The 26,097-nt window shown below is 41.1% G+C and overlaps 2 protein-coding genes across 8 annotated transcripts; one reads left to right on the plus strand and one right to left on the minus strand.

The window, feature by feature from the left end:
* The first annotated feature begins 4,311 nt into the window (after positions 1-4,311).
* LOC115681634 (F-box protein At5g07610-like) lies at positions 4,312-5,906 on the plus strand. Its single transcript, XM_030605630.1, has 2 exons — positions 4,312-5,475; positions 5,811-5,906. Exons 1-2 carry the CDS (start codon positions 4,312-4,314, stop codon positions 5,904-5,906), a joined length of 1,260 nt encoding a protein of 419 aa, XP_030461490.1.
* A 3,160-nt stretch (positions 5,907-9,066) lies between these two features.
* Positions 9,067-26,065, minus strand: LOC115681659 (uncharacterized). 7 transcript variants are annotated; one of them, XM_056311138.1, is made up of 25 exons: positions 25,374-26,065; positions 24,331-24,715; positions 23,947-24,063; positions 23,777-23,856; positions 22,942-23,088; positions 22,708-22,856; positions 22,470-22,600; positions 22,258-22,380; positions 22,082-22,155; positions 21,132-21,722; positions 20,552-20,663; positions 20,330-20,464; positions 19,547-19,885; positions 18,992-19,262; positions 17,620-18,899; positions 16,959-17,361; positions 15,970-16,886; positions 15,807-15,872; positions 15,600-15,725; positions 14,367-14,611; positions 13,030-14,231; positions 12,663-12,825; positions 11,815-12,076; positions 10,016-10,075; positions 9,067-9,934 (listed from the first exon to the last, which is right to left on the minus strand). In XM_056311138.1, the coding sequence occupies exons 1-22, from the start codon at positions 25,517-25,519 to the stop codon at positions 12,815-12,817; spliced, it is 7,050 nt and encodes a 2,349-aa protein (XP_056167113.1). In that variant the 5' UTR covers positions 25,520-26,065; the 3' UTR covers positions 9,067-9,934; positions 10,016-10,075; positions 11,815-12,076; positions 12,663-12,814. The 7 variants fall into 7 exon arrangements, with proteins under 7 accessions (XP_056167113.1, XP_056167112.1, XP_056167114.1 ...); XM_056311137.1 differs by having other exon boundaries at positions 9,067-10,075; XM_056311139.1 differs by lacking the exons at positions 9,067-9,934; positions 10,016-10,075 and having other exon boundaries at positions 11,564-12,034.
* Positions 26,066-26,097: the final 32 nt, after the last annotated feature.

The following is a 26,097-nucleotide window of genomic DNA, read 5'->3' on the forward strand; positions in this document are numbered from 1 at the left end:
GTGATCCAACTACTTTTGACGAAGCAGTTAAACATCAAAAGTGGAGAGATGCAATGGATGCTGAAATTGAAGCAATTGAGAAAAACAACACTTGGGAATTAACAAATCTTCCCAAAGGCCACAACACTATTGGTGTCAAGTGGGTCTACAAGACAAAGCTAAACAAGGATGGTGGCATTGACAAATACAAGGCGCGTTTGGTGACAAAAGGCTACAAGTAAGAATTTGGAGTGAACTGCAAAGAGATGTTCGCATCAGTTGCGAGACTTGACACAATTCGGTTGGTGATTGCATTAGCAACACAGAAATCTTGGCCTATCCATCAGTTAGATGCGAAGTCCACCTTTTTACATGGTGATCTCCAAGAACAAGTAATTATTGACCAACCTTCTGGATATGTGAAGCCTGATTGTGCGGATAAAGTATACAACCTGAAGAAGGTATTATATGGATTAAAGCAAGCTCCTCGAGCTTGGTATAGTAGGATTGAAGCTTATTTTTTGAAGAAAGGGTTTACCAAGTGTCCTTATGAACATATTTTGTTTATTAAGATTGGTCATGGTGGAAAACTACTTTTCCTATGCATGTATGTAGATGATCTCATTTACACAAGGAATCATGGTGCCATGATGGAGCCATTTAAGCAATCCATGATGCATGAATTTTAAATGACAGATCTCGAGTTAATGCACCATTTCTTAGGCATTGAAGTTAATCAGTCTGTTGTTGGTACCTTTATTTGCCAAAAATAATATGTGCAGGAGATTTTGGAGAAGTTTCAATTGAAGGATTGCAATTCAGTTGCCACACCAATAGAGGTTGGATTAAAGCTCACCAAAGATCCTGGTGGAAGGAAAGTGAACAACACCATGTACAAGCAAATTATGGGGAGTCTCATGTACTTAACAGCAACAAGACCAGACATCATGTATGGTGTTAGTCTCATTAGTAGATACATGGAGAGTCCCACCGAAAAACACCTTCAGGCTGCTAAGCGTATTTTATGCTATTTGAAAGGGACTGCATCTCTTGGGTTGTTTTACAAGAAAGGAGAAAGTTCAGATTTATTTGGTTTTACTAATAGTGATTATGCAAGCGATATTGAGAACCGAAAAAGCACCTCAGGCTATGTATTTACGCTTGGTCCAGCAGCTGTCTCGTGGTCTTCAAAGAAACAACCCTTAGTCACTCTTTCAACAACAGAAGCCGAATTTGTGGCTGCCACATCAAGTGCTTGTCATGCTATTTGGTTGAGGAAGATTCTTGGACAACTTCAATTCGAATATCATGAAGCAACAATAATTTTTTTTGACAACAATTCAGCCATTAAATTGTCAAAGAATCCAGTTCTACATGAGAGGAGCAAGCATATAGATGTGAAGTATCATTTCTTGAGGGATCTTACAAAAGATGGTGTGATTGATCCTGTTTTCTGCAGAAGTGAAGATCAAGTTGCTGATTTGTTCACAAAACCTCTCAAAATTACCACATTTAAGAAGTTAAGGAAGCTTCTTGGTGTTTGTTCATTGGATGCTCCAGATTAAGGGAGGGTTAGCCTGTTCCTTTAAACTATTTATCTACAACATCAGTTTAAGAGAGGGATGTTGAATGAGTCAATGTTTGAATTTGTTAATGTTCTACGTGGTTAATAAGTTGGAGAATGTTTCTGTTGCTATTCTTCAGGGGTTTGTTGCAGCACGTTGCTGCACATTAGTGAGTCTCTTCTGTTGCTATTTTTTAGGCCATGTTTTAGCTGTTTCCGTTGTTGCTCTGTTTATATAAAGAGCTTGTATCAGATGAAGTAGGTCGTTAAGGGCAATAAAGCATTCGTTTCCTCCTCTATTTGTTTTCTTATGAATCATGTGACTTTTATTTTAACATGAATACCTGCATTTGCTAAATTCTTGTTCTGAACATAGACCCTTTTCCAGGTAACAATCCGGCCTAGGGGGTGGGATAAGACCGAATTGGGTATAAAATTTAAAAATAACTAAAAATTCATATTTTATCGTTTAAAAAAGTGATATAGTGACGCTTCGCATATTACTTCCCAACACTAGGACCATCAAAAAATTACCGAACATCATCACTTCCGATGAGTGCATAATCGTTGTCACCTCCAACCATGCCCGTCATCACCGCCGGTTGGCCGGCGAGTGAAAAGTGGTCTAAAGACAATGGTTGTGCAGGGTTTGCATAAATCATCCTTTCCATCCCAGTCACATACGTCCTTCACGTCGAGCCGACCTTTCACACATGATTCTTGAGCCGGTTATTCACCTACTAATCGACGACAAACGATCAGCTCCTGCACCGTGGTGCAAAACGTCCTCCTGCAGGCCCATCCCACAACACACACCTTCTATGATGTCACCTCTCTTAGCACGCATGACTCTTGAGCCGATTGTTCACCTACTAGTCAACAACGAATGGTCAACACATCATCGGCTTCTTGGCGACCACGCTCTCAAGCGTCGAGTTCCATCTGCATTGTGGTTCAAAACCTCCTCCTGCGGGCCCATCCCACGACGCACACCTTCTCCGGTGTCGCCTCTTTTAGCAGCTTTCTTTGGCAATGGAGTCCGACCGTACGACCCACGGGAAGTGCCCCTCGTTCTTCACGAAGCCGTCCCAAAATTACATAAACTCGTGTCGGTGAACTCGTGTCAATTGAGAAACGTCATGCTCCCTAGAATGACTTATGTACAGGAGGAGGAGCAAAGTCAAAGATGGGTTTTCAAATATTTTTAAAGATTTTCATATGAGAATGATTTACAAAGATTTTCAATCTTATCTTCAGTTACATATTCTCAAAAACTTTCAAAGATTATTTTCAAATATTCCAAATCCTATTTTAAGTTGTACCAAACATATGATAGAATATTTTTACAATCCGGGGATAAATGAAGGCTTTTAAATCCCCTTTTTCAACATCTCTAATTATTAATATCTTAACGCATTAGCAATTTTAAATACATTTTGTCAGAGTCAGAGAATATGCTAGAATAAAAAAAATATGATATTCACATGAATACCTGATACTATTATCTATGGACATATTGGATACATCGAACAACCAACATGGATGGTAACGATCATCGAGATAAATTCGTCCCTCATCAACACATCCACTGACCATGACCAACGTAACATTAATTCTCTAACAAATTGGTGTGGACTTTACGGATGATTGAAAGAACTACGTGCCAAGGAAAAGTATTTGGAAAAATTCATGATCAAAAAATTAGTTTGGGATAAAATTGTCACAGGTGTATCAATTTTGGGTTTTTCGTGGTATTAACCCTTTATTTTTACTACCTTGAAAGGTATTAAAGTTCCAAAGCTTGTGGCCTCCATGGCCATTTGAGCTAAGAGGAAGAAGAAGATACCACATCGGTGCCCCTCTCTTTGAAAAAATAATAAAAAATGTTACATCAACTCCTTTGGAAGGGGGATGAGGAGTTCAAATCCCCACCTTCTCGGGGGGTTTAGGAGTAGGGACGTATAGTTTCAAATGTGGGTTTCGACTCTCACGCACTGCAAAAGGCAAGGCAAAAATCTGATAGTGAATTGAGAGTTAGAGTATGACAACCAAAAAAACAATCCATGAAAATAATATTAAAAAAAACTCCATGAAAATATTAATAATCTCAAATAAATAGTTTGGCATGAAAGATTAGTCCTCTCTCTTATGTGATTACCAGACTAGATTAAGATTACCCCATCCCAATCACATCAGGTATGTAGATCAACCCAATCTTTAATAAGTAAACTTACAAGACGAAAATATTAGGTAATTACTCAATCGGCCCTAAATTCATTTTAGCAGTGTCAATTCGATCTTAAACTTTTCGATTTTACCAGTACAGTCCCGACCCTTTGTGTGATTTTTCAATACAATCCTTCCAATCAATTGCCGTCTGCCGTTGCCGGGCCGTAAAACAACTCACGTTCCAAAAAACAAAAAATTTACAAGACTAATATAGATCCAAACCGTTCCATCCAAAAAAAAAAAAAAAAGCAAAGTTCGTTCGTTCGTTCTCGTTTTTCTAACGTGGGAAAAGATTTTTCTCAATCAGAGAAAAATAACGTAGTACGAGGTGGGTCGGGTCGTGGGGTAGACCATCGTGACGAGAATGAAGGAGATAGGTTGACGAAGACGACGTCGTCGTCTTCGTCTTCTTCTTCTTCGTCGAAGCCATGTCGCTGTCTCTTCCTTCCTGCCCGCGCGGGTACTGACGTGCGCGCTTCGTCTCCCTTTCTCTCTCTCTCTCTCTCCGATCAGATCACCTCTGCCGGCGAAAAAAACCCATGTGCGGCCCCGCCGAGTTCAGGCCGGAGCGGCACCGGCCGTCGATCGGGGAGGTGGACGACGTGCTGGCCAGCATCCTGGTCCGCCTCCCCCTGAAGGCCCTGCTGAGGTGCAAGCTCGTCTGCCGGCGGTGGCGCCACCTCGTCTCCGACCCCGTCTTCGTCTCCGGCTACTCCCGCCGCCACGCCCGACTCCGCTCCTCCGGCTTCTACCTCCAAAGGTTCCTGTTTTACCGCCTCTACTCCTCCCTCAAGTTCGTTTCTTGCGACCCCCCGGAGGAAGCCCCGACAGGTGGTCCCAGTCCTTGCTCCGGCGCCGACCATTCTCTGGCGAATTTGATCGAGGACGAGAACGGCGTGTTTGTCCGGCATTCCTGCAATGGGCTCCTCCTCTGCAGCAGCTTCCGGTGTCACGAGGACGATCGGATTTACTACATCTGCACGCCTCCCACCAGGCAGTTCCTCCCTCTCCCCAGCCCCGACTGCCGGACCGTTTTCGGGATCAACGTGGCCTTCGATCCCGCCAAAGCCCTTTACCGGCTCGTGTGCGTCGCCGACTCCGAAGTGTCGGCGCGGCACCGGCAGATTCTCGTGTGCTCCTCGCACTTTGGCGGCTGGAGGAAATCCGGGAAGCCATTCCCCGTTTCGGATGAGCTGTTGTTCAACCGGGGCGTGTTTTGGAACGGCGGACTTCACTGGATTGGCAGGGGGAGGTCTTCTCTCCGGTTCCACGTGAAAGACGAGGTTTTGATGGAGATGGCAATGCCACCGGTCCGGGAAGGGTGGTCCGAGAGGAAATTGGGCTACTTCGGGGAATCGGGAGGCCATCTCTATCTGGTGGAGATCTACGGCTCGTCCACCACTGCCTTTGATGTGATGGAGATGGCGAGGGACTACTCCGGCTGGTTCGTGAAGTACCATGTCGATCTTGAGGCGGTGGCGAGGGATTTGGCGAGGAGCCTGCAGAGGAATGTGCATATCGTCGCGGCATACAGCTTCTCTGTGCTGCACATTGTTCATAGGCAAGTAGGAGAGAAGGAAGAGTGTTTCATGGTATTGCGCATCCCCAGCAAATTTGTGTTGTATGACCTCAAGAAGAACACGGCCATGGACATTGGTGACTCGATGCCCCAGCTCAAGAGCATTGAACGGGAAGATGGATTGGTATATAGCTGGGAAGGAGTCTATCCATACACGGATGCTCTTTGTTACCTTTGATTATTGTAGGCATTTGCCTGGACCTCTTTACTTTTTCCCAAATCTGGTCCATTGCTAAAATTTATGAGGCCTTGTAAGATACAACTGACTTGAGTTATACCCTATAGTATACTAGCGGAAGTGAATCGGCTCTTTGCTGATATTGTTTCACATCCTTTCACTGCAATCATCGGGTTTCTTAGTCGTTTACTTTGTAGCTGTAGCTTGTGATGTTTTAAAAGTACTTTGTAGTTTAAGGATTTATCTAGTTTATGTTTGATCTGCTGGTGACATTTATTCAGAAACCACCGAAGACTTGGATAGTGAAGGCGTGGGTATTGCCAGAGGAAGATGCTCCAGAACTATATGTGAAGTGGGCAAATGATTGGTGGACCTAGTGCATAAAGCTAGGGTTTAAGGATGAACATCTCGTGTCCTGCTCTGTGGGATAAACAGATGATGTATTTCAGCTTAGCTAGGGGAGAATTCTAAACCCTGGCACCTACCGGAGGAAATATGTGGGAGCTTATAGGCAAATGCTAAGGATTTGGCTGCTGATGATTATCTTTCATGAGACTAGAAGCAAGGATATTGATGGATTTTAGTTTTTAGGACACAAATTACCTTCAAAAGTCTTCTCCGCCTTTATGTTGTAGGCTTTGCCGTTCACTCCCCTGTTGCGGGATATGAGAGTGAGTTTGCCATATTGAGTCCTTGGTGATAGATTGATTGTGCTATTTACCTCAGGAAAAAAAAAACACTGTCAGCAGCAGCACGGTGCCATAATTGAAAGAATTAGTGTACACGGAGTAATAATAGCCACCTCTACTAAAGGGTCATCTCGAAGATGAGAATGTCAAGACACATGAAAAGGATAGATGCATAATGAAGAACCTCAGACTGATGATAAGCTTATTAGAGTTTGAAGCTAGAAGGAGAATTGAATTGTTTAACTGAGGTGCTTGCTAAGCTAATTGTTCTGAATGATCTAACACAACCTGACCAAGTTAACTCGCTGCTACTGCTGATAACCATCATTTATTCTTTTCTCAGCAGTAATAGTATTCATATGTTGTTTTTCTTTTCAAAGTAACTGCAGATACTCCAGTAGAAAGAGTGCATGAATTAGTGATCAATTCTACTGTTGAAATGCTGACCGAAAAAGAAAAGAAATGGACCTGTCAAAATGATCTCAAGCATTTTGAATGGTTTTTTGTGCCAAGACCCCAACACATTGGCTCGAAGAATTTTAATGAGCGAATCATGCGCTTAGTATGCTTGATCACAGCAAGTGTTTGCAACTGCTCCGTTCCAGATTCGAAAGGTTGAAATTCTCCAAGTTATATCTCATGAAAATTTCCTTTTCTCCTTTAAAAGGATTACCTGCAGTGAGTTTTGATGTTAGGTTCAATCAAGCAAATCAGACTGACCACCATCAAGCTAAAAAGATCGCGCCGTTCCATTGGTAAGGAGAAGACTTCATTCAAATGGTTTGCCGGACTTTATATGCTACAAAATTGGGCCACTAAACGTCACCTTGACATCTCAACGTAATAAATTACAATATATCGCCAAATGGGATATTGTTTGTTTTACGATGTTTGTGGCAATCAAGTGCAAAAGGGTCGCAAAATAGAAAGAAAAATGACATGATACGATGAATATAAGATAGATAAATTTCACGATTTGCAAGGGGTAAGCAGCACAGTTAAAGTACTCAAATGGAAATCATGTTTGTCAAACAACAGTACAGGTGAGTTGCTACTTATTGTTCTCGTGTACGCTTTCTATGTGCTCTCCTAAAGCCTGTTTCAGATGCGACAATCAAATTCTGGGACAAAATTCACAAGATATTCATCGAAAAATTGTCGGTTATCGTGGAAGTTACTTCCGCTGAACTCCCGTTTTAATTTTCTTTTGTTTTTTTTCTTTCTTTGTGCCAAATTCGTTAAACACAACCCGAGTCATCCTTTGCAGCCAACTAATCCTTCAGATTAATTTTTTTTCGTTCAAAAGACAGAATTAGTACCGGTGCATAATCCCAATCTGTACAAAGAAAAGGTATCCAAAAGAGACAGGAGGCTCAACCAGTCTTGGAATATACGTAATTGTCCAGATATGAAGTTTTCTCTTGGCTTCTACTTCCAAATCCAAAAATGCAGTTGTACTTAAAGCCTCATCAAAGAATGTTTGAAAACTGGAGGTATTTCAACTTCATTCAGCTGAAGACAAGTTTCGCGACGTCTAACAAGAGATTGTTCAATCCTGCTCTGGTTGGCCCAAGTTGCATATATTATAACCCTGAATTGAACATTTCGGATTTTGTCGGGGTCGTACTGATGGTTTTCTCAGCTGTAAATGACTCCTGAAAGGGTTTCTTTGTTTATTCCTATCGGTTGGTTACGCATGTTTTCCTTCTTTTTTTGCTTTGGGGCCTCATAGTTGGTTACTTTTATGGATATGTATGGAATAAACATGCTATATCAACATGTCACCTCTAACTTCGCCATCGCAAAACATTATAACTATCTACATCGACCGCGGTGGAGGTTATGATGTACAATTTACGCATCGACTGTTAATCTATTACCTAAATGAGTGTGGTAGTAGGCGTGTATAGGGCTTTGCAACCAAACATGTTCTACTTGGGCATCGGACCGAACCGCCCTAAAAATCGGTCCCATTCCAGGCTCCCGATTTTGGAACCGGTGGAAATTAATTCCAAGTGAAGAACCACTGGGTACCGAATTTGGAACCAGTTTCATAAAGCTTCAAAATTCTAGTTTTTTTCTTGGCATCTTTCTCTCTCTCTTTCTTTTTTCTGTTCTCTCTAACCTCACTCATACACTTCACTACGCTCTCTCTCTCTCTCTCTAGCGAGCAACTCACCCTCCTTCTTGATCGTTCAAGCCTTGCACCCTCGCTCGTTCCTGACTTGCCTTTGCTTGCTCACTGTCGTTCATCTTTTACTTTGAACAATTTTGTTGCTCATATTATTTTGCCGTAAAAAAATGAAACCAATAAAAGTAACAAAAGAAAAACAGGTTCTCGAGTAGACCCTGAAATCATATCAAAAAAACAGGGTCAGTTCCAAGACAAACAGGATAGGTTGCTAGTTCCAAAAACTATAAACGGTTCTAAGAGGATTGCTCCCCTAAGAGTTTTCAAAGGTCTTTGAATGTCTGTATTTAGTATAAAGAAGCTTTTACAGTTTGCTCCGTGGCTTATGGTATGTAGAAATTCATATTAAAAGAAACAGTTGCTGTGTCATGCTTCATACTGTCTGAATGTTGGGAGAGACAATAAAGTACCAACAACGCAGTCCACCAGCCGAAAATCGAAAACACCCGGATCATCCTAGGCCAGAATATGCCGGTTGAGGAAATATGAACGCGAAAGAGAATTCATGCACCTTTCGATGCACCTTTCGATGAACCCGCATCGACATGTCGTCTGTATTGTCGCTACGTAAAATGAAGAGAAAACAGCTCAAAACCCCAGCCGAAAATAGCAAGCCAAAGACAAACAACAGAAAAACGAGCTCAAAGAACGTTGGAGTGTGTCCAACAAAGCAGCCTAAAAGAGGGCACCATGCGTCAAAATAGCTTGCGTGCCGCCAACAATGGCGCGCCAAACGTAGGTTGCCACACGTTGTTATTATACTTGTCGCTGCTGTTCGTTTTCAGGACAGTATGAAGAGTGAGAATTTTCAGGGACGTAGTTTCCAACACTTTTTTTGGCCATTTACGGGCTGGATTTGGTTGTCCGCTAACCGTTCTTTTCTTCACGGACAAAGCAGAAACGCCGGAGTCGATGGTTAATCGAACAATTTTCTACACTACTTCTCGTTCTTCCCTTAGGATTGGACCGAAACACCGGCTCCTCTCTAACCTCTCCCCATTCTGATGACCCTTTCATATTTACCGAAGACAGAGTGCCCATGTTTTCGTATAGATGGCACGGTTGTTTTCCCTGTGGCGGTAGTCCTCTTCGGGTTGCGTGATACTTCGAGAATACATTTCGCGGTGTGGCATGGACATTTTCTTTCTTAGGACGAGATTTGCGTGACTGTTCTGGATTGTGGCAATTTTTGACAGAATGAAGAACCATCGAGTTGGCGTGTGGCCCAAGAACATGTTCAAGCAATGGCTACGGTCACCTCCACAGCATCGCCGCCACCAGCCTCCTCATGCATCCAGAAAATTGCAAGGAGACACTTCAAGAGAGTCGTTGCTCACCATGGAGTTCTGGGACGACAGGAGGCCACCGGGAAGAGTGCCGAAGGGGTACCTGGCGGTGTACGTAGGGCCAAAGCTCAGGAGGTTCGTGATCCCGGCAAGCTACTTGTCGGCGCCGGAGTTCAGGACTTTGATGGAACGGGTGGCCGAGGAGGTCGGGTTCGAGCAGGAGGGCGGGCTTCAGATTCCTTGTTGTGAGGAAGAAGATTTTGAGGAAATCCTGGCCAGGTGTGTGGGATTCAACCAAATGACATCCAAGCCCAAAAAACATACGAGTAAGGACTTAGCTTGGTAGTTTCTTTCTTTCGTCCTTGTTGCCCTCTATGTGCCTAAAAACACAAGAATTTCAAGGGTTATGTCCATATCGGACGCTGAATTGAACATACATATTGATCAGCTTCATCAATTAGTTTGTTCTGCTCTTGGGATGATGTATTGATTTTCGCCCTCCGCAAAATGATGATGCATTCACAAAATTGACGTGCTAAATAATATGACAAACTGCAAATAGACATTCAATACCCAACCAATTAGTCTGTAGATCGATTTTATAAATGGGTCGAAGTGTACCAATTACTATTCTCGTGTCGCAAACACTTAGGCTGCGTTTGCCAGCCCAGTTAGGATAATTTTTATAGTGATCATGTTTGGCAACTTCCATCGGATGGAAGATACCGAAATATGTCCAGACAAAAAGTTTGATAGAAAAATGCAGGACTAAAGGCTGAGAGAGTACCCGGATTAGATGAAAAAAGACTAATGGAAAAGAAGCAAAGGAACCGTGAGATTCCGGTCACAACTTGATGCCACCATCACCGCAATGGTGGTTCGACTAGCAACCACCTACAGTCGCCAAACGAACCCTTATCTCTTTTTATTCTTTTCGAGGAGACAGGCGGTCATTACGTTTGCCAACCACAGTTAGATCTAGGGTGTTCTTGGCCTTTTCAGAAATTTTAATTGAATTATTTGTAATTTTCTTCAATTCTATCTTAGATGGAATAAACACTTAATGAGATTAAAATTTGTCCATATCTACAATCAGAGAATTTCTTATCACACCTAACCCTATCATATCCCGGTCCTTGTCCTAGCTACTAAACATAGCCTCAAAGTATGGAGATAAAAATCATGTAATGACATTCTCATGCGTTGAAAAGGTTCACGTCAGATTTCAGAAAACATTTTTCCAATTCAAGGTAGCTCCCCAAACTATAACATCGCAGTATCCAGGTGGAATGTGAATTCTATAAACGATTTCAATATAGACGAAAAGTACTCTGCACCCCTTGTCTAAAGCTGTCAAAACCACTAAAGAAAAGTACGGCTTTAGTAAAAAGGCCTTTCCTCAAGTTCAGTTCATATCTATTAAGGGAAGGCATCCATAGGCGCAAAAACAGTCTATCTTTTCACCCTAAAAGTGGTTACAAAACAATGATGTAAAGTTGCTGCTAAATAGATTGATGGACATGAAAAATATAACCAAATGAGGGAAAAAAATGAGCAAGCTGGAAGACGACGAAGTGGAAAAATTAGAGAATATATTAAAAATAGGAAAACAATCGAGTCCCGTGAGACAAAGAGAGTCAACTCTTTCATAGTAGGTACCTTATTTGCAAAAGAAAACAGAGAAAAGGTCATTTTGCACGCAAAATCTGCCCAAGAAGACCATTTGACAATAAAATGGTTGCTCGAGTTTGGCTAATCTAGCATATCTGAAGGCATATTTGCGGAAACCCATTCAGTACATGCTGAGAAAGATTGTGCAGAAGGTTGCCATGTGAAAAAAGAGACCAAAATACTATACAAGGGAGGCCTTTGGATGAATTTTGCTGCCCGCATTTTATTATGAGGAGCACCGCCGCTTTTATCTGCACTATGTACACCAAAAGGGAATTTCTTTCCCAACTAATAATACAGTTAACCCGACACTTTAGAAGACAAGCACTACTATACTTAATGTAAGGGGTAGCGTATTGACAAGGCCAGGAGATAATTACCCGTGCCTGCAACTTTTTAGTAAGCCAAAAGATGGGGAAAAGGAAATTCATGAGATGGCATTACAAACCTCGCCGTTCATGCCGTGTGTTATGAGAGAAAGCAGAGTCCATGGAGACCCCTCTGTGTAGGTCTTCCAAATCACTTGTTGGATCTCCATTGCCCTCATCCCCAGCTCATCAATGGAGAATACATCATCCCCTTAATAATAGAGTCCAAGCTCCAACCACTGCCTTGGTGGCTGAAGCATCATCGGTGTGAAGCCAACTCACAATGAGTCTTTGATGGCACTGGCACGAGTGGACAGAGTGAAATAACATCACGGCAGATGCCTGATACGTTCGGCGAAACCAAATAAACTGTATTAAAACCAGCTAAAGGATTCAATAAATTCAAACAGCCACTCTCCAACAGTAGTCATAACCAATTTGACTATTCACTAATTAAACTCGACTAGTGACACTAAAACAGTCAAGTGAAATATTGCATAACACTTAATATGGGATTAGCAGATTTTCAACTTCCAACTACTGTTAGGTTCAAAAGATTCCAGCAACATCCTAGCAAATACAGGTACAGAGTGCAACTACTAGAATGGTAATACAAAGTCTAGTCCAGCATGAAATCGCACGATAAGGGCCAAGAAGAACAAAGGTAAACTCGAAGCTACCCAAATAACTAATGTTTGAATCAAAACAACCTCAAATAAGACACTGCATAACATGTGTGATCACCAGCTCGATTGTTCTTGCATGGCTGTAATGAGTTTGAACGCAAATTTCTGAGCAAATAGATAAGTGAAGATGAGCTTTGATGTCAAAACAGATGTTTTCTTCTTTACAAAGAAATCCCTATGTATTATCCATTGGTGATGATTCAGCACAAAAATACAGCTCTCATATGCTAATGAGAATATACCTGAAATTCATTCTTGCACTTCACTTCCAATTTGACACAAAACACAAGCAAGCACGAGGATGAACCGGTTCGAATGTGCTCCACTCAGTCAATCATTATGGATAATTTCACAAAATCCAAACCAGAGTATGAAGGTGATCCACTCTGAATGACTACGACATACCTGCAAGGGAAGAAAACCGAGATGTTCCATCTAAGCAGCTAAGAAGGTCAGAATCAAGCATGGAAACAATCCCATAATATAATCACCTAAACTTATGACGGTTCTACATACTAACTTGCAAATCAATATGCCTCTAATGAAGGTGGATATATGAGCTCTGTAACTGTATTCTCTGCTCCAAAAAAGCGTCAAATGGAAAATTACCTCTCCTCTTAGATGGTTTAATGCCAGGACCTGCACTTAAATTCCCAGAACTGGGCCTTTTGGCAGGGAAAGCTTTTCCAGAGGCTTCAGACTTCTTTGAAGGTATAAGAGAAGATGACAGAAGAGCATCAACAGCCTCACGCTGTTGTTTCCTTTTAACAATTAAGTCATTCCGCATTCCATCAAGAGCAGCACCTTTGCTGCAGTCATTGCCAACCTTATCTTCAAGTCCATCCACAGCCGGGGGCAGAGAATCATTGAGATTTCTCTGACTTCTATCTAGCTCAGATGATTTGGTTCGTTTTTTAGAAGCACAGGGATCCAAATGCTTATCAGTATCACCCGCATCCGTATCCTTTCCAGCACGGCCACTCTTGTTGGACTTATTGTGCACATTGTTCCTTGGAGTATTATTGTATTTCTCTTTATTACGCTCTCTGGCCCTCCTTCTGCCATCCATGGCATGTTCTTCAGAAGCAAAAGTTGCATCATGAGTTAACCTGATGTCTTCATTTGCAACTATGGAATGAGCATTAGCCCTTTGTAATGGATAAGCTTTTCTCTTCAAACCTCCCTTCTTACTTGGAGCATCTTCTCGAATTGAAGCATCACACCTCTCTCCAGTTTCCTTTTTACTACTGGGAACTGCATGACCTACATATTCTGCTTTCTTTCTAGTGGACCCCTTTGTATTGTTCTCAGTTCCCTGAGCACCATGACTGTTAATTTCTATCTTTTTGTTATGGTCCAGCTCAACTGAACAGCGTGCAGATTCACTTCCCAAAGCTGATTCAAACATAGATCTGTAGGGAGTTTTAACAGATACAAATAAGCTCCTGGCCTTAGCATCCTCCAGAAGAGCAGCCCAGCTGCGATTTGTCTTTAATGTCCTTGAATTGCCCAATATCCAAAGAGAGAGTTTAGCTCTTGTTAAAGCAACATTCATGCGCCGCACATCAGCAACAAATCCAATAGTGCTTGATGATATGCCACGCATTGCAGAGCCTGCTTTAGCTGCCCTGACAGTGGAAAGTATCAGTATATCAACCTCCCGGCCCTGAAAACCGTCCACAGTATTGAATTCCATTTCGGCAGCAGCAGGAGATCCAAATGCGCTGTAGAACCGTGAACGCAACAAGGAAAGTTGACGCTTGTATGGAGTGATTAGACCAATTCTCCCACCGACAAATTCCGATGGGTACCTTTGAAGAGTGAAAAAAAAAACATGAAAAAAAGGGGTTAGTGCTTAGCATTATGCAGACAAGTTTCTGCGAAAATGATTAATAATGTCATACAAGGGAATTCCTGACAAACGAATTTTAATTGAGAGGACGCACCTCCTCTCGAAAAACCTTAAGAGTTCAATGGCAGCATCCGCCTCCCGCTCATTACAAAGAGACAACGCACCAGAATTTTCACCATGCATCTCCATGCCATCAACAATGTCATAAAATATATATGGACCAAGACCTTTAGTCTGATGAAAGGACGCAGATCTTCCATCTGTTATATCCCCATTCAACAGCTTCCCATCATAAAAATAAGTAGAAGGAAACTGGCATATCTCGGGGTGCATCCTATACTGCAAAAGATACAAGCTTCTTCACGACATGGTTCTGGTAAAGCAGGGTTATTCTCTTCCACAATGGCAAAAGACGCAATCTGGGAGTGATAGCAGAGTATATAGACTGATGGGACAAGCTAAGAATCAGCAGCCAACCAAATAATGAAGAAAAGAAGACATCAAAGGAAGTTGAGAAGCACAAAGGTGCTTAGCACAACCATGTTAGTCTATTGCTCCTAAAATACCATAGCAGCAGATACTATTGAACTTTGCCCTATGGACATAGCACCACATTTGTATCTACCTTCGGGGTGACACAAGATGCATGAAATCACTAGTTATGAATGTGTTATGTTATCCAGTCATGCCCCTATTCCAAAATACGCTTCTACTATGGGAAAAACAAAAGAACAAAGAACTTAATACATAATGATGTCCCACAAAAAGTAGTGGACAAAAACATGGGATTATGTGATTCAAGGAACTATGAAGCTATACTCTTCTATCCAATGTACAAGAAAAAGGAATGCAACAGACATGGTAATAAATGAGGGATCATAAAGCTAGATACTTAGCACTTCAACGAATTCAGAAAAGCGAGAGAACCACAGATACAATGACCTCATTCCAAACAAGAAAAATCCCACGGCCACAGATAAATCTTATTCTCTAACGGAAGATTTTTGTAATATACATCAGCAAGTAAATCTATTATCTATAATTGCCCTTGCGGGTTTCCTAATATAAAATTTATGTCCTCTACCTTATAGCTAAAGCTTTTGGATAGAATTTGCTAATATATGCAACTTTAAAAACAACTCACATTTCCTGCTCAACATTTCGAATCAAAAGCCAAAAGGGCCAGCAAACCTAGAATATGAATATCATACAAAATTGCATCTTTATTCATTTATCCGGAAAATATCACAATAGGGGTTGATTTCATCCTAAATGAAGCACAAGAAAAATCTAGTTCTGAAGTTCAAGAAAACACAGTTTAATCCACCTGTTTGGTAAGCATTGTGACAGGATAACCCGCCCTCTGCAGACGTTCAAACATGCTGCATTCATACATGAATTTGCTAGCAATGTTAGAGATTACAGTAGCCGGGAGCTGCTTTGGATCACCAACCTTCAATAAGGAAATACAAGCTTCAGCAATAACTTGAGACCAACATTTAATTCAAGAAATAATCAGTTTCATTCTTCTCACCATGATACAGTTGGTCCCCATTGACTTCAAAAGTTGAAGAGGAATTAGAGTAGCCGGTTCAAGTGCCTGCAGTGAGAAAAAAAAATGCCATTGAAGTTAAGAAGCTTCTTACTGATCAAAATGCTAATGCTAATAGAGGAAATAGGCTGAAAGTAGTGTTTACTTGAGCCGCTTCATCAATAACAACAGCATCGAAAAGAGCATTCTCAGATGGACTTCCAAATTTAGGATTTGACATAGACTCAGAGCAAACTTCATAGAGGTCTCCACCGGAACCACTTAATGTAGTTACGATAATTTCAGCTTCCCTTAGCATGGATTTTCGCAATTTATGCTTAAGTGCTCTTATTTCTTCATTAGCTTTCTTCTCTTGTGCCTGAACGAGGCTAAGTTCTTTGTATATTTGCCTTTTTTGCTCGTAAAGTTCTTTCAGCTTCATCTCAAGTTCTCCATCAGACATTTCCTTACGATCAACCACCTTCTTACTCTCATCCTTCAGAGAACATGCAAGATCTGTATTTTCATCTCTTATGTTAGCACGCTTTGCCTCATAGTACCTAATACAATCAACTAATTTTTCTAAATTTGCACGCAGCTGCACAGTGGAGACATTATTTCTGGCATCAGTCGAATTCTTTTCTTCAGCCAACCGTCGATCAACAAGTGTGTCGATGAAGTACGGTAAGGAATTTGAGTGTACGGTCTTAGCATTTCCGACCCTTACTAGAAAAGGTTTGTACATCTTCCCATCACAGCCGTACAGACCTTCACTGGATATTCTTGATACCAACTCATCCACTGCGGCATTAGATTGAGCACAAATAAGTACCCTTCCTCTAACGGAACGCTCCATGGGGTTTGTAGAATTCTCCACATCTTTATTTAATTGCCTAGCTAAGGCTGCATCTTGCCATGCCCTAGCAATTGCAACAGACTCCCTGATTTTTGGCCTGAACTTGGCAAATGAAGTACTGCTCTCCTTCAAGCTCTCAAGCTGAGAACTCTTTGTCTCATCTGTTCTTCGCAGAGAGGCAAGCAATGCACTAACAATGGCAACTATAGTTCGAGTCTTCCCTGTACCTGCATGGAAGAAATCAACTTCAGATTTGGCATCATTCTCAACAGCTTAAACAGAACGGGTAAATTATATACCTGGAGGACCCTGAATGAGAGACAACTGGCAATCTTTACATGAATTCAATGAACCGATGGATGCACTGATAGCTTGAAGTTGACCGTCATTAAAAGTTGCCTCCAAGTTTTGCCGCAGAGATCTGGGCAGCTTACCCAAATGTGATGGTTTAGGTTCACTCATACCCTGAGAATTATTGGTAGGGTCCAGAATAATCTGAAGGATTGGGATATTCTTCATTGAAGATAATGCTTGAAATTCACGAAGTTGAGGTGTGATGCTCATAATTCGACTTCCATGCCATTTACTGCGGTCAATGAGGAGCCTTCTAGCTTGATTTAAACGGGAAGAAGCATTTTGGAGATAGAATCTAATAACCAGGGTGCTTGACTTCCTTTGGTGGTCTCTCTCACGCCTCTCTACCTGCAAATCAGATAAACCGAAGCATATACAATCATATAAAAAAGTAACAGATATGGCAGTACAATGTCTGAAAGCTTATACAATTACTTAGATTGTGCTAAGACTCCAGATAATCAAAGTCTGGACAGTTTATTAGATTTATACAAATCATCCATGGCATGCACGACTGACTATAGAGTGATTAGCATTAATATGAATTTCACCAAGCACTTGTCTCTCACCAAAAATATCTCGGCAAGATAATCCAAAATTACTAACCTTTCCAACCATATGAATTTCGTGGGAAGGACTTTGCACAGGTTCTTTAGTCAACAAAACAAGGTCATTCTCCGAGAAACTTTTTCCAGATGCAGAACAAGTGTCATCATGGACAAAGCGGACAAGATGAAAGTCGTCTACTCTATCAACAGACAACACAGATAGCCTTCCACAGTACACATCTTCCAAAGATGACATCTCAAGATAGGAACTGCGTAATTGTGCTTTAAACTCCTCAAGAACCAGTGGTCGAAAAATATTAACATATTGTTCATCAAACTCAAAGCACAGAGGAACTTCCTTTAATTGGCTAAGATTTTTATCATCTTCAATACTCGTAGGTGACGAACCCACTGTGGCAAAGTAATCTATTTCTAGGATAGGTCTGTACCATTCGTCAAGCCTCGGTGGCTGAAACCTTTTGTTTCCAGCCTGCCGCCTGTGCAAATACCCGCATCTATTCTGAATAGGCGACTTCAGTTGAATTAGTTGACGTTTAGGAGCAGTAGTGCTGGGATTCGTGAGAGAAGAATGATGCAACTTTACAGATCTACTGACTGATTTCTGAGCATCATCTTTTGTATCACTTACCATCTCTTTCAATATCTTATCACCAGCTTCGGAAATTTCATTACTTGAACTTTGATTTTTCCTTTCATTCACAACAGCTTTAGCGGATATGGTTTGCACAGGAACTTCATCTTGGAAAGAAGAGGTGTCTTTTAAACTGCAGTCCGAGGTTATCTTCCGACTCTTAGAATCCACAATAATCAAGCTATCTACTTCTTGCCTCCGAAAAGACAGATTAGGACTCTCAATAGTCTCTCTTAAATGACATACAACTGGTGAACCTTTAGAGGAACGAGTTCCAGAAGTCTTCTTTGCATGGTAAATTTGTGCAGAATTTATTTCTAAAGCAGCTTTCTGACCAACCATGCAGTTATTTGATTTAGTCAAGGACACCTTGGCTTCATCCTCTGACTTACTTTTGGATAGAAAACTGGGTGAAATGTGCTTTTCTGTTTCATCATCTGAAATAACAACATAATTTGGATCTTTCTTACTTGACACAACTGCTGTCTCCAAGATTTGCTTACCCAAAACTCCACCAGAAGATGGTCGGACGGCTAAAGTGGGGTACTCTTTTTCTGCAGATAAATCCGGAGAAAATGAAAAATGTGAACTGAAATTTGTCTTTCCATCAACAGTGGAAGCTTCCGTGGATAAAGAAACAGAGAGGCATGATACTTGCTTCATTAGTTCATCCAATGCGATGGAATCTGAGAAGGAAATATATGTATTAGTCCAACCTAAAAGAAAATATGCGCAAGCAGATTGTTGCGACAATATAACTCTTATCAACAGAGCTCACCAGATGTGATAAGATTTTCGATAGACCTGATTAGGGATGAAGATGCGTCACTAAATGCTCCTTTGAGCAATTTCAGCAAAGATATTACTGCTTTTTTCCAATAAACGACAATGACATTCAGTGACGATTTTCCCCATTCCATCAAATGCTGAAGCCATCGATAGTCCATTACCTTTTCCATCGACATTCCAGAATTCCCAGTGGCAACAACTGATTGACAATTCTTTTCAAAAACCACTGGGAGGAGCTCAAGTATACGGACACAAGTCATCTGCAAAGGCAAAGAATTAGAAGAGGAAATTTTTCACTCTGCAAATAAAGCTGTACCTGAAGAAAATATTGATTCTCAAGATGTGTTATGTCCCGATAATGGAGTGATTTCAAAATTTGTATAATTTAGTTGGCAAAAAGAAATAAGAAACATGAGGAATGCCAATTACCAATATTAATATAAACATGTAGCCAATCCTACAGCAGGGTGAGAAGGAATGATCGCAGTTATAATAAGAAAAAGTCTTCACCGATGATCGACAAAAATAGAATATAGATCAATACCTGACAGATACTATGGTCTATAAATGTTTTCCCCACCATCAAGCACTTCTCTATGGAAGGCCAAGCAGCTTCAGATAGTAAAATGTTAAATTTCTCAAGCAAGACATAACCAGCATTTGAAGAATGAGCACTTGCATCAACAGTCGAAGGATCAAAAACAGGCTGCCGCAAAAATCCCCCATGAGAAGATAGCTTGCCAGCAGTCAATTCACTGGACATTTCTCCTCGCATATCTAAAGTAGGAGGATTTCCTTCATTCAACAATTTTCGGAGAACGAAAAAGAAATGTTGCAAAGTGTGGAAGTTCAGTCCCACAGAATCTATCTGGACTTGGAGTATCTGCAAACAGAAGAAACAACTAAACACAAATCCACCAAACAGGGACCAATTCTAGTATAATCTTGCGAAGATTATATTTTTCATCAAGCATCACCCCATTACTTTTATGCTACACCGCCTTAGGTAACAGCTTCATATAATGTCGCAGACCATATATTCGAAAAATCCTGATGATATAGGGAAAGTTGACACCAAATGGAGAGGAGGATAACAGACCCAGGTCAAGTTTCTAAGAAAGCTAATTTTCGGCAAGATTATACAAACAAAAGCAAAAAGCAATGGTGGCATAAAAAGTTATATGAACTAAATATGGACTCAGCTAATGATCTGGCACACACAAGAAATCCCTTCCCATCTAGAAACCCCTTTCCATCGAAAAAAATAAGATGCAAGATAACATAGGAGGAGGAAGCCTGAATAAGAAATAAATCCCTCGAGACTCACCAGAAGTGCATGATTTAGCCCTGAAAGGACTGCAGACAAAGAGAGGTTGAATGAGCAAAGAAATTTCAATCCACCTGTGAGACCTTGTGTACTTGAAACTTGTTCCAAGATACTTTTCGCAGAGTGTCTCACATTCTGTAACATGAGAAACCCATTTTAAATCAAGATAAAAGGTCAATCAAGCGAGGGGAATTTTTTACTTAAAAAAATGACACAACATACATCATTGGGATCAGCAAGCAAAAGAATCAAGCTTCCACTCATCCTTGGTTCCCACGTCCACTGCTTCAGCAGTTGTCCTTGTGCCATTTGAACTAGAAAATGTCCAGTCAACCTGCAACAACCTTCATCTCAATATTTTCTGGAATCACAAGCCACTTCATCTCATATATGATATGATGAAATTGAGGTCAGTCATAATTGAAACCTACAGTAGGGCAAGAATCTTAAGTATCACAGGAATATCAAGACTCGTTCTGGTGTTAGACTTGAAGAGTTATTAACACCAAAAGAACAAACCATCAGAACAACCTATGGAAGAGAAAAGTAATAGCTCAAACCCCTTCTATATGCTTATCACTGCACAAATGTTTGCTTCCAAAGAAAGGAATGAGAATGCAAGCCGGAGTTGCAATTGCATTCTCCCATATTCCCTCATAACAGACTTCCTCTTTTCAGGAGCTTTCAAGCAGTGCTCATCCACCTTAAGAAGCACCTCATATGCTCATATTACTAGTTTTATCATGTAGATATACCCCACAGGACAGAGGAAATACTGTAAACAATGTGATACAATTCTAACCTGTTAAATGTTTTGATCAGAGGGAAACACATAGATGAAGCTTCCACTGAGTTCTTTGACACCTTTCCATCTCCACCATCATCAGAGCCAGTAGGAACCTTCCATCCAAATGCAGATGACATTTCTGCGGCAACTGATAAAATCCAAGATTGAATTGGAAGATATGTTTTTCCACTAATATCAGGTTCTACAAACAACAAGCGAGATCTGGCCCAAAAGACAGCTTTGGAAAATGACAATGGAAGAACGGTGGGATCAATTTCAACCAAAACATCAGTCCATAACATGGGGATGCACATCCATCCTCTATATTCCCGAGAAACAACCATATTTTGTGAACTGAAAGCACCCCATGCACCAAATTCCTCCTCCTCTACACCACATGGAATAAATGCCAGCCCGTCATCATCTTCAGCATCATTCAACGTGATTGCACTGCTACGAATACTTGGACGTGTGTTAAAACTTAAGGCTGATGATATTAAGGCAGCAGCATCAGAGACCATGATAGTTTGAATGAGATCAAGGGCAGGTTGCCGCAGAGAAGGATGAAGAGAAGAATCCTTTAAAGACGACAAAAGAGAGGGACCCCTGTCCAGTTCAGTAGTTTCAGAAATGAGCAATATTATCCTTCTTCCTTGTACATGTCAAAAATTCCAAACTATGAGATTGAACACTAAAGGTCCATTCACAGTAAATAGAGTTCATTGGGCAAAAAACGAGGGATGAGTAAAGCCAATACACCTCCATGATGAAATATTTGAATCTACTAAACGATCATTTGTGAAATAAAAGCTCAATCTCTGGTAAGAATGCCTAAACTCGACAGCCAATTATCTCTCAAGATGCAGTCCTCATCATTTTCTCTTAGTGTGCATAGAGCAAAATGCATAAGAAAATCAATAAGAAAAGGGAAAAGAGCACAGATATAGGTAGATAGTCGTACTTACCACATATGTGAACATTCAAAAGGGGGAGAAGGTGGATTCATCTTGTAACCTCTGTGTATGATGAGAAAAGCTATCTGAAAAACACGAGATTGTATAAGTAACAAGAAAGATCGGCCCATTAAACAGCAATAGATAAAACCAAACAAGTGCGCCTGAACTTATAGAAGAATATGTACCTGGCGAGCTTTCTGTCTAGTGAGAACACTGAAGTTGCTGCTAACTGGCACTTGATGGAGAAGAAAATAAAGAAAATTCCTTCTTTGCTTTTCAAGCTCACCATCTTGCCAAGCTTCAAGAGACTGGAGAAGTCATAGTTTACCCATCACAGACATCAGCACTTGAAAGTAAAAAAAAGTAATGAAAGAAAGAACAAGAGATATATGCATGCCTGTAAAAGCGGCTGGAAAAGTTCAAAGATATCCTTATGAATTTTCTCATTACGAGAATGGAAACACTGCCCAACAAGTGTGCTTCGCATGATGCTTGGAGATAAAGCAGACCTCAACCAAAGCCTACAACCTTAAAGCAACACCAAATGTGCAAAGGTGGAGAACTATGAGACTCCTATAACGGCAACAATGTTGCTTTTGTACCTTAAAAGGACAAATCAAAAGAAAGCAACAAACCAAGCATTTCAAAGAGAAGCTTCAAGCAAGTGACCGCATGAGAGAATACAGGAGAATCACTGGAGACTTGGTTAAGAACAACATCAAGAAAAATAGGATAGGACTCCAATATCCCTTCTTCCAATGCTGGAGGCTCTAGACAACCCATCCTTCAAAATTAGAAATAAAAAATCAGAGAGCAAACAAAGAGACTTAAAATGCCTAACTATATAAAACTTCAGCACCCCAACCTACAATGATTTAATCCCAATCCATGCAGCAGAACGGTCAAGCTCCGATCTTGGCCTTAAATTTTCACTGGTCGATGGCACCACTTCAGTTTCCAAGAACCCAATGAATTTCTTAAGCAACTGCTGCAAAGGTTCCAAGTCCGCAGCTCTCCTATTCACAAACAAAGAACCATTTATAGATGGAACACTTTCAGAGTCAAGTATTCTTATCAGTAGTAAATCAATATGTAACTGATAGGTTGAGTATATTTTCAGAAGATAGTTCACTGCTTTGCAGTGTTGACAAAACTCATCTTAATAACCCGTATAGAGCTTGTATACTTTTTAACTGTAGCGAAGGCTCCAAGTAATAAAAAGAAAGGAACGATGAACCTAAGTTTAAACGATCATGCGAATTGCCACAATAGTGAACGTCAAATAAAATGAAGAAAAACAAACGATCATGTCAACCGTTGTATAACAGGCAAGCCTTCACAAGTAAAGCAATTTTTAGCAAAACTCTTCGAGGCATTACTAAGTTCCACAAGAATTTAACAGCAACAAGAATCATACTCTAAGCAACAATCAGCAGCCTTGAGAGGTCGACTTCACAAAAGAAGTAGAAAGCCGATCATCGGAACATTGAAACAAACAAGATGACAAAGCAAAAGCCAACAATTCAGAACATTCAACCTTCTTTCTGAAAATCAGAGTGAACAAAGGACCTCAACCTTCATTCGGAAAGAACAAATTAACAGATACATGCTAATCATATCACCAAAAGAAAATTGCAAAGCACTAAGCCTCGACTTAAGTTAAATAATGATACGAAAAGGCAGATTGGAAGACAGCAAATATACCTCAGTTTACCCATGGATTCAGCTAATCGATGAGCGACAAAACGCACTCTTCGCTTGAAAAAGAACAACGCGTACACGCCCTAACAGAGCAGTCATTTTAAAATGTATAAAAAGCCATCATAACACCGATAAATTGCCAGGAAGGAGAAGACAAGTGGAGTAAAATGTACCGGAAACTGTTGGTTTCTATCCAACGCCAATTCATGGACATTGTCAATAGCTTCAATGAAAGCTTCAAATTCAGAGAACAATGACTTATCATCGAGCAGAACAGGATACATTAGAACCTGAAATGTCATTAACAGGAAAGACATGACATGAAGATATGTTCACTTGGAAGTTTAAGGAAGATGAATGCACAAAGGATATTGACTTGATCAAACCCAATTTTAGGAAGACTACCAAATGGTGCTTGTCCACCACCAGCAATCAATTGTTTAACTTATCTAAACCAAACATAACTGCCACAATATTACCGAATAACAACAAAGCACCCAAAGCTGTAAATTCTGATTGGAAGATTAGTCATCCCCATGCAGCATGCCATTACATACCTCATACATGACGCTAACAACTTCTGCATTATCATGTGCAGGGAAGCAGTCTTTCTTTGCCATTCTTTCATTAATCTCTCTCAAGTGTTGAGTCACTCGTTCTTCATCCAGACTCTGCAACACATCAAGAAGTGGACCAATTGAACTTGGCTCATACTCCGTTCTATACATCTCGAGGGCTTGATGATGCTGAGAAATGCAACGGATGCATGTCTTCATCTCCTCAGAGATTCTTTTCCATAGAAGTCTGAGAGGAGAATCTTGGCGCTCATCCTTAAAGTAATTGTAGAACGTCTCCAGCAAAGGCCCCATTAGATCCCACGAATCGCACCAAATGTGAGTTTCTTTTGGCAAACAGATCAAAAAGTTAAATGCATCCACAAACCTGGCATCATCAAAAAGTTAGAGATTTTTCCCGAGAAGTTACCCCCTGTACAGTAATGATATACTGCAGTTCTTCCAAGCCTTAATGGGCAAATGTCAACGTCTTACCAGGCAAAACATCTCATTAAGTTCGACATCTCACTGAGTTTGACGCACTCAAAAACAAGCGAAACAAGAATAAGAACTTAGTTTGACAATGATCAGCATCACTACAGTAGGCTAACGGAAGTTTGAAGACGCGACATGTTCTTACGGTCAACTTCATTTTTACCCGCTAAATCAGCTACAAAGAATCGATTCTTTATCTTCTTCCCCACCTTGATTCTAAGCACAAACACCGAAAATCCTTTCGACAATGAAAGCCCAAAAAAATCAGCATAATCAGCCGGATGATGGCCGTGATTCATGGAGGATAACAACACAAACAAATAATGATCTTCCTGCACATTGAAGTGATTATTCTTTATAATTTCTTCACCCCTAGAAACGGAATCAAACGTCGTAAGTGGGAGTCCAACACTGATCGCGCATGCATTTAATCGCGAGGGCGGTTGCGATCGTCGATTGAGCTAATCGTTCAGACGGAGGACCAAATAGAACGAATCGTAATATAGGGAGTGCGAGGTTGATGTGGGATTGGGAGAAGGTGAAGAACCCACCATTGCTCTTTCAACTGGTGAACGCGAAGTTGGTCGAAGCCGGAAGCCCCATTCTCTCCCTCCCTCTCTCCTTCTTCCTCTTCCTGTTCCTCGATGTTCCGCCATCGCTCCAACAAATCCCGCCGACCCCCGATCCTCCGAGACATCCCTCTAATGGTTCCCGCTCTTCCGGCGACACGACGGCGGCGACCGCAGCAATGCGCCTGATTCCTTCCTCCACTCCCTCTTATCGATGGCAGGACAGAGGAACGCTAGGGTTTTGCGATTCAACTCTCTCTCTCTCTCTCTCTCTCTCTCTGTCTCCCTCTCTCTCTCTCTCTCTCTCTGTTCCTGCTTCAAGAATCGCGCCAAAATGGACCGAGCTTGATCCCAAGAGGACTCTATGAATTGCCCGCCAAAGAGAGCTCCTTTTTATATGAGACGCACTCCCGCTCGCTGCAAGGACCGACCTTTCCTTGTCCCTCTTGGGCTGGCGCGAGAAAGTCGTGGCCTTTCACTTACATGTCCGAATCGACAGCATAAGATTGCTTTTAGTCTCCAAGATTGCATGCTCGATTTTGAATCTCGATCCCGACGCCGCCTTTTTTACATTTGAGACCCGTGCGGTAGCCTGATCGTTATGTTATCGCACTAAATGAAGTTGGTGTTATATGTGTTGTTTCACTTCAATGAGCTCGATCGCGATCCGTCGAGACTTAGAATCTTTTGGTTCCTACATGCATAT

The sequence above is a fragment of the Syzygium oleosum genome, unplaced genomic scaffold (genome assembly GCF_021117445.2).
Source record: "Syzygium oleosum isolate NSW1041296 unplaced genomic scaffold, Sole_v2.1 Sole_v2.05, whole genome shotgun sequence".
NCBI classification, from domain to species: Eukaryota; Viridiplantae; Streptophyta; class Magnoliopsida; order Myrtales; family Myrtaceae; genus Syzygium; species Syzygium oleosum.